The 9,199-nt window shown below is 40.0% G+C and overlaps 2 protein-coding genes across 2 annotated transcripts in view; both read left to right on the forward strand.

The window, feature by feature from the left end:
- tesmin (testis expressed metallothionein like protein) overlaps positions 1-379 on the forward strand; it is an 18,614-nt gene extending 18,235 nt beyond the window's left edge. The window contains 2 exon segments of the mRNA XM_060926766.1: positions 1-119; positions 202-379. The exon segment at positions 1-119 is cut by the window's left edge and continues 24 nt beyond it. Coding sequence (XP_060782749.1) covers positions 1-119; positions 202-379 — 297 coding nt within the window.
- Positions 380-1,399: 1,020 nt separating this feature from the next.
- Positions 1,400-3,098, forward strand: LOC132889965 (spexin prohormone 2-like). The gene is given in 4 exon segments (XM_060926767.1): positions 1,400-1,477; positions 1,547-1,601; positions 2,223-2,300; positions 3,004-3,098. Coding segments are annotated over 4 exon segments (306 nt in total).
- The last annotated feature ends 6,101 nt before the right edge of the window (positions 3,099-9,199 follow it).

The raw sequence follows: 9,199 nt of genomic DNA on the forward strand, positions 1-9,199 counted from the left end.
TGTAAGTGTGAGAGCTGCAGTAACTACAGCAGGACTAAGGTCAAGAACAGTGCAGAGGAGAAGTCTTCACACCCCGAACACAACAACAAACACCTCAGAACTAAGTGAGGAAAGAGATCGTGTGTAACCCACTGTCCTGTTCTGGAGCTCTTAAATGATTTAAACTTGTTTCTGAATGTGTGTGTGTGTGGACAGGAGCAGTGTGTCGTGTATCACTGACACTGTTGTAGAGGCCACATCTGGTTGTCTGCTGGCTGTGGCTGAGAAGGTGGAGCAGGATGAATGCTCTCTAGTTGAGGCTGAGCGAGCGACTCTGCAGGAGTTCGGACACTGTCTAACACAGATAAAACACTTCATGTTCAAACACACACACAGATAGAGCTATGATACACACACACACACACACACACACTTATTAAACGCAGATGCTTGACATTTGATTTGGAGGTTGTGACAATTTATTTATGTGTAATTAGTTTTGTACTTGAGTTGTGAACTTTATTATTATTATTATAAAAGAAAGTTATATTAAAAATGACCAACACTAACTACAGTATTTCTTTGAGTGTGTGTGTGTGTATATATATATATATGTGTGTATGTATGTGTGTGTTTTAAATGTGGGTGTCTATATGTACAAAAATTGCATTATAATTTTTTATAAAGATAGAAAGATTCTGTTCTCTTCTTTTTTTTCTATTCTATATTATTTTGATCTTTCCAGTGCTTATATTCAGTGTTTGAACTTTATATTTGGTGTTTGTGCTGCTGCATTGAAATGATCCATATATTTATTTACATCTTACAAAATATTTATTTTATTTTTCTGACACTTTGTTGTTTATAAACGTATGGTATATTTGAGCTGTCAGCCTTTAACAAAGAATTTAGCATTTGATGAAAGATTGTCAGTTGTTATTATTATTACTATTATTATTATTATTATTCCCAGAAAAGTCTGTTTTGTTATTTTTATTTTAAATAAATGCCACGGTTGTGGTGCTTGTTTTACTCCACAGCTTATAAAGTGTTGTGATTTTTATGTATTTATTTACATTTTTTTAGACTTGGGTATAGGTAGGGTGAACCTCTGTTTATCCATTTTGTGTGTTCTTGACGTCAGACGTGTGTGTGAGGGTTAATACGGATGTTTTTGCCATGATAGGGGCAGTTTGGAGCTGCAGTCGTTTCTCACAGTGGGAATTTATCGAACCGGGAGTCCTGGTGTTCCTGATGGGGATAAAAACAGACAACGCAGTCAGACACATCACACTCCACTACGCCTCACATGAAAAACATGGTAAATACTTTTGTTATGCTTCGTTAAACCTTTATATGAACTTTGTGTGTTTACTGACTATATGAACAATAATATAAAGATTGTCTTTTTCATTACTAGATGCCGCGTGTGCAGGTTTTATGGACATGCTCAGTGCTGATTGTAATTTTGTTCACAGAGTCCCACTGCGTTCAGAAGGTAAGGCTTTACCTCTTTATCATTAAAGTGAGGCTTGTTCTGCTGTAACGTGTCGTATTGTTTCTCCAGGCGACTCTGACTAAAAACTGGGGACCGCAGTCGATGCTGTACCTGAAGGGGAAATGTGAGTGTTCACTCTTTTACTTAATTAAACACAATCAATACCTTCTATTACTGAGTGCTGTTTATCCACTATGCCTCCAAACACCGAGTCAGCTGAGGCACCACTGGAAATAAAAATTACATGTCCTTTCCTCATGGTATTTCATGAGAATTAAATAATCCCTCTTCCTTTGGACCAAAAATACACTTTCTTTATAATAGACATGTACATATGAGATTTAAAGACTTCTTTCTTCTTGTGTGCTGAAGCTACAGGTTAATATAGTGAACAAGTACAGTGTTTATCCTCCAGTTTAGTGTTTATAGGTGACTTTATTGTTTGAAATAAATCTATAAACTTTCTCCACTTGAAACCCAGCAGGAAACAGATATGAAACTTGATCCAGATGGAAATGAGCACTGGCCCGATGTTTCAGAGTTAAAGGATTATATGATATTAACTATAATACATTAACTACCATAAAGAACCTACAGCAGGTGTAATATCCATCCATTCATTCAGCTCTGGTCTCTTATTCTCCATCTCCTTCATGTTTTCTTGTTCGTACAGTATTTGAGAAACAGATAAACCGCGGTGTGTTTAAAGGAAACCTCTTCTGTTTGTTGTGATGTTCTTCCACAGATGGTAGGAGATACGTTCCAGACAGTGATGTGGATTTTTATAAATCAGCTCTGAAAAGCTTGTACACGGTTATCAGAGGTATGGAACATGCAGTATGCTGTATGTCAACAAAATCAACAGAATTGATTGTATAATGTTTTACTTTTTATTTTCTTTATATAATAATAATAATATTTTAGTATTTAATGCATTAACATGAACAAACCATAAACTTCAGCATCAAGTTAATGTATATATTAAAGATTGTTTGTTGCAGTGGTAAAGAAATTCACCTGCCTTGTTTGTTTGTTTGTTTGTTTGTTTGTTTGTTTGTTTTATCCATGAGTAAAATAATCTCAGACAAATTACAGAAATTAAATGACAGCATTATCCTAAATATTAAAACTTACTTTTCAGTCTCCGTTCAGAATTTTACCAGTTAACTAATTTTTATGTGAAGTAAATAGTGGTGTCATGTCAGCCATTTTGAGCTTTGTTTACTTAATGATAATTATTTACCTTTTTACCCTCAAACATCAATTAATACATTATCAATATGTGAACATGTGTTTCTATGAATTCCCTGTATTATTTAGAAACTATTTTGTGAATAATTCTGGATTATTATTATTATTATTGTTGTTGTTGTTGTTGTGCCTTTTTTTCTTTTTTCTTTTTTGCATCTCTCTTCAGGAGCCATTTCTCATCATCTTTGAAAATGTAGAATATTATCCAGTGAAAACTTTTAACCTTTCAATTTTCAAAAACTTATTTTTTCCCCATTCGTTTAGATTTTGAAAAGACGAAGTCTGTGCAAGCTGGAAGATCAACGCAGCTTTTTGCAGCTGAGAATCTGCTGATCCGTTATACAGAGTAGGATCATTTTATGCAGCTTAAAATGTTGATAAGTTGTAAAAATGTTTCAAGATTTCGAGGCTTTAACTTTTTTATTCCTGTTTGAGCCTTCAAGCGTCCAGTCGAGGTGATTGTGATTGTTGTAATGCGTTGCTGATATAATCTTAGATGATTATGAAAATTGTTATTATTACATTTTTTTTCTACGCTGTGTGTTCTCCTCGTGCTGTGTACTCCTTTAATGTAAATACTCGATAAAGGTAAATTCCACTCGAGTCAGTTTGTTGTCTCTCTTCACTTGTTTTGTATGATGTTCCAACAGGAATCAGAGTTTCATCAATAAGTCAAATTGAGAAATTTTGGCCAGAACACAAACATCACTTTAAAATTATATTTATATCTGTAATCCAGCCATAACCATAGAATCCAGAGCCGTTCACTCGGTCCAAAATTTACATCAGTATCTTCATGAGGAAACTTCCTGGTGTTCAGAGTCGGGTTCCGCAGCTGCTGTAGTGAATTTTCTGGATTTTCAGACTCACATTATTAAACTCTCCTGCGTGTAGTTCATTCCTTGAAGGTTACCAGATGTTTCTTCAGCAGAAGTGCCTGAGATTTAATGAAACCATCAGCCACTAAATCAAATGCCGTCTCAGGAGGCTGTCTAATGTGACAGTAATGTGACAGCGAGGCAGTATTTTGATTTGCCTAATTCAGGGGTTCTCAACCTTTTGCAACCTGGGCCCCACCAAAGCTGGTTCATTGCAGTTGGGGGCCCCTCTTCTCGCCCCGCCCCCATCCCCCCCCCCCCAAACACACTCACCCGCAGTGACGCCACCCGACCTACAGCACCTTATATTGACCGATAGATAGATAGATAGATAGATAGATAGATAGATAGATAGATAGATAGATAGATAGATAGATAGATAGATAGATAGCCCTGGGCTAGATTATTATTATTATTAGTAGTAGTAGTAGTAGCAGTAGCAGCAGTAGTAGCATTATCCATTCCATAGAAATACATAGGCCTATTATCATTATTAGGCTATTGTTATAATTGGCAGTAGCACCACATTTCTAATCTGCTTTCGGGCATTATTATAATTATAATTATTATAATTATTATTATTATTATTATTATGGCCTATTATCATTACTAAGCTGTTGGCAGTAGTACAAGACTTATGTTCTTTCAGGCATTATTATTATTATTAGGCCTATTATTATTATTATTATTATTATTATTATTGCTGTTGTTGGTTGTTGATATTATTATTATTATTATGCTATTATTATTAATAGGCATCATTATTATTATTATTATTAGTGTTTTTATTAGGTATTTTATTAGGCTTATCATTAGCTGGCTATTGATATCATTGGGAATTGGGACCAGGCGTGAATTTAGGTTTTACTTTTTACTGTGCCTTTGTGATCTGCATTTGCGTTAATGCGAGACCTGAGCCTGCTTTGCCTTACAAAGATCCTCGATTCTTGGCGAAATGTTTGACAAGCACAGTCTCAAGTCATCCTCAATTTGCGCACGATTGCGATATTTCGTTTTGAGCGCAGTCATTTTTGAAAATCCTGCCTCACACAAGTAGGTCGATGCGAATGGGATGAGCAGTTTCAAGGCTACGTCACACAGTTGCGGGTACTCCTGCATCAATGCTGCCCAGAATGTCGAAAGAGGGCATGAGGTGAAGACTGCCTTAAGTCTACTGTCACTCTTCAGCTCAATAAGCTGTTCCTGCATGTCAACTGGAAGTTCGTCAGCAGTACACACAAATGGATCTCGAACCCACGCAAAAGAGCGATAATCCTCTGTGAAGTATGCCGCAAACTGTTTTCTCATTACCGACAGGTGCTCTGACGCTGCTTGAAAGACAGATGAGAAATCGTGGGAAGTGCCTGCATTACTGATAAAGTCTGCAAGGCTTGGGAACATATCACAGTTCCCCCGACTGATGCGGCCACACACACAAGATTTTATGATAGATTGATGATAGATTTTATAATAGTATTGATTTGTATGTAATAGTCCAATGTCCTGCATTTTGACATGGGTAAATGTGTTGCATCTGCTTAGCTACTATAGCCTGTTAGCCCCAGATTTTTTTTTTCCTCCATACATGAAGCCTACTCGCGACCCCCCTGGAGTACCTCCGCGCCCCACCAGGGGGGCGCTCCCCCGGTTGAGAACCACTGGCCTAATTAATAAAATAACAGTGTTGGTGTGAATTTGTTGCTCTTTAAAGAAAACGTGCTCATGGTATGAAGGAGAATCTGACCAAGCGCTCATCTGATACACATACAGAGAAACTTTAACTTCATTCAGCTTTTTATCCAGAAAATATGCACTCCTCCAGATAAAGATGATTCTCTGATTTATCTCTAAGACGCAGCTCCTCCGATGGAAAACCTTTTCCCAGCTGATATTAATTAATTAACAGTGTGATATTCATGTCAAGTTTATTTCTACAGCACTTTTAACAATAGACATTGTCGCAAAGCAGCTTTACAGAATTTGAATGACTTTAAACATGAGCTAATTTTATTTCTAATCTATCCCCAATGAATCATGTATGTAATTTTATTCTCAAATGATATTCTATTGTGTGTGCGCGTGGGTGTGTGTGTATTTACAAACAAAGCATGACATATTATGGTTATGTTAAACTGTCAATCACTGGCTCCTCGAATTGAGCACACCCCTTTCAGATAAAACTCCACCCCCGTACACGTAACTTTCACATAACTTCTGAATAACTCTAAAGTGTTTTGTTAGGTTTGAATACTGATGTGTGTAATTTCAGGATTAAAGCCTAACTCTGAATTCAGGAACAGACATTAGTACACTTTGGGCTACATGAAGAAAAGTTGTTTTTGTTCTCAAAGTAAATACAAACATTTCCCCCCCCAAAAAAAATATATTTAGAAACCTTATTTTAAATAAGATCATAATATTCCTAAGAGCATGAAGCTAAACCCTGACTGCCTTTATTTCAGAGACAGCACCCTGAGGCATGTGTGAGACGAGACGAGTCGGATTTCACACTGCCAGCGAGCCACCTGCTGTGTGTTGAGTGTGACGGCGTCGCTGGATGTCTGATTTAGAGTGTGTGTGTGTGTGTGTGTGTGTGTGTGTGTTCAGTACATCAACAGATAAGAAGTCTAACACTGAGGACCTGCTGTGTGAATGTGCAGTGTGACGTGGATTTACCCCCTGACTCCTAACCTGGTGTGTAATGGTATGATAATTAAAGCTAGATGGCCTTTCGATTTCATAAAATCAGTGAAATTTAGTTCCGTCTGAAATGTGGTGATTGTGATATCTGTTTATTTCTGTAACATCTCACAAAATATCAGGCCATTCTGTGGCTGGGAAGTTATTTAATTTGAGGGGATTAAAGCAAATAATGTGCATGAAATCGCTCACTTGGCGCAGTCAAGCAGACAGAGGAAGTCCGTGTGCGCATGCGCAGGTTTACCTTCTTCTTCTTCTTCTTTTGGGTTTTATGGCAGCTGGCATCCACAGTGTTGCATTACTGCCATCTACAGGTTTCCCTTTGAGCGTGCACTGACAGTTCCATCATTCTGTCGCTAAACGAACAGCTGATCACACCGAGGTGCTCGCTGAGCGCCCATATTTATTAGTTTGGTCCTGCGTTTCCTTTCCTTCGTATATAACATAACGTCTTTTCTTCTCGCTTTCTTTCCATTACTGTAGTCACTCTTTCACGTTTCATTCGCACACTCACGTCCTCCATTTTTCTCTCCTGTTTCAAATTTATATCCCACAATGCCTTGCGTGAACGGGGAAAGCCCACCACGTGATGCATGACGTAGTATCTTGTATTGGGTCATGGTGAAGCAGGAAAAATAGCCGAGAATTTAGGGACACATGGAGATAAATTCATTAATTGTTCTATTTTTAAAAAAAGAATACAATTGGAAGTCTGTGATTCGAATTCAGTAGCTTTCGGTCACTAAACAAAAATAATTGGGTGTTGGGGAAAATTCTTTTTATGACCTACACTTGAAAAATCTGAAAGTCAGTCTACCTTTAAAGCAACACTGTGATTATTATTAACCGGAACTGTTTCAGTTACGTGTTCGATTAGAACCTGCTCCAACAGCTCCATCATCTCAGAACATGTGGAACCACATCAGCACTGTGAGTGTTACAGAGGACTAGAGCTGAGTGTGTGCTGGGTCGGGGTTTAATAATCACACACACAGCGCAGTTAGTAGAGCGCTGAGTGTGTTGAAGTGCTGAAATTTCTCCTTACGGTGTTAAATTCATTTAGAGTACAGAATAAACACCTACAGTGGCAAATGAAATTATAGCACTGAATTAACACCTACTTAATACACGTTACATTGCTAAAATAACTTATAGTACTGATTTTTTTTTCCTTTAGGGTGTTAAATTACTATATAGTACTGAATTGTATTCTTTACAGTATTGAATACTAGAATAATTCATATTACCAATTTAACTTTTACATTGTTGATTTAACTTGTACAGTACTACTGAATTAACTTGTATGCTAATTTTCCCCCTTACAGTGTTAATTCATTCCTATAAAATTAATTTTAACACCTGTAGTGTTAAGTTTTTTATAGTACTGTTCTATACAGAGTAGATGGTATTTCTGCTGGGCTCTGGGCCTGTCGCACCTCCACCGGTGACCGTGGCAGACTGTGCATGGCAGGGGCATCCACTTCCTGAGTCTGGCCTAGGCCAGACCGCATACCATGGAGCTAGGTAGCTGTAGGGTCCTCAGCTGGGGACCAATGCTCATTGATGTGTCGCCCCTTATCCCAGAACATCTCCTGGTGGCGGGGCAGTTCCAGGGATGTTTCCCTGTCACCCCCTGCAGCTACCCTCCTTAGATGTTCCTTCCCCAAGACTTGTCTCATCTTCTCAGCCAAAGCCAGAAACTTGCCTTCTCCACCTCCTCTGAAATCTCCCTCATGGCTCTGTGGAGTCTGGCTCCCTGCAACCCCACATCCTTCAGGAGACGTGATGTGGAGCCTCCCATAAATCCTCTGACCCCCACCTCCACTGGGTAGAGCTTCATGCTCCATCCGCCTTCCCTGCCCTCCTCAACCAGGTCTACGTACTTGGCCTTCTTACTTTCGTGGGCTACCTCCAGCCCCTCTTCCCATGGCACTGTCAGCTCTATTAGTAGAGCAGATTTTCCGACTGGTGTCCACAGCACCATGTCTGGCTGTAACGTGGTGCTGCAGATCTCCCTTGGGAAGTGGAGCTGCCTTCCCAGGTCCACCTCCATGCTCCACTCCACCTCTGATGTTAAAAGGTTAGGAGCTGGTCTCCTGCTGATGTTTTGGGGAGACTCCCCCGTCTGAGGAAGTGGATGCTCTGCTGGATACCTCTTGGTCTGTCGTGGTTTGCCTCCTGCCATCTCTCCTCGACCACCTTCCTGAGCACCTGGTCGTGTCACCATCTGTACCGACCCTGGGTCAGGGCAGTTTTACAGCCGGATAGGATGTGTTGGAGAGTGGCATTGGTGGTCCCACAAAGGTCACAGCTTTGCTCAGTTCCAAGCCACTGGTGGAGGTTTTGGGGGCTGGGTAGGGTGTCATAGGTTGCCCTAATGAGAAAACTGATGCAAACTTGTGGCATCTTTTTAGACGTCTGCCCAGGTGATCGCTCGGCTCACGACACCCTCTCATGTGTTCCATCTCCCCTGTTGAGCCTGGGCTACAGACTTCAGTCTGTGCTCCTCCTGCTCCATCTTGGTCACTTCAGAGATAACCAAATCCTTCCTCTCCTTCTTGGCTGCCTTGGACCATAGGGTGGGTGGCTCACCCCAACCAAGGCCTCCCTGCCCTGTTTGGACTCTTCCCACCACCTCCTGGTATTGCAGTCTGCTCACCACCTTCTGTACTTCCTCCTCAGCTCTCCACTTCCTTCCAGTTGGTACATTGGCCTGCATATCTCTCACAGCACTATCCGAGGAGTCCCTTAACTCCATCACCAGCCTGACCTTCTCCTGCCTGTAGCCAAGGGTGATGGATTTCAGGGGTAGTTGGAGAGAATTATGCCCATACAGGCCTGCTGCTGAGAAGCACCGTGGTAGCCCAAGCCATTTATGGATCTAAGAGTTGGC

This window comes from Neoarius graeffei, chromosome 8 (genome assembly GCF_027579695.1).
Source record: "Neoarius graeffei isolate fNeoGra1 chromosome 8, fNeoGra1.pri, whole genome shotgun sequence".
Lineage (NCBI taxonomy): Eukaryota > Metazoa > Chordata > Actinopteri > Siluriformes > Ariidae > Neoarius > Neoarius graeffei.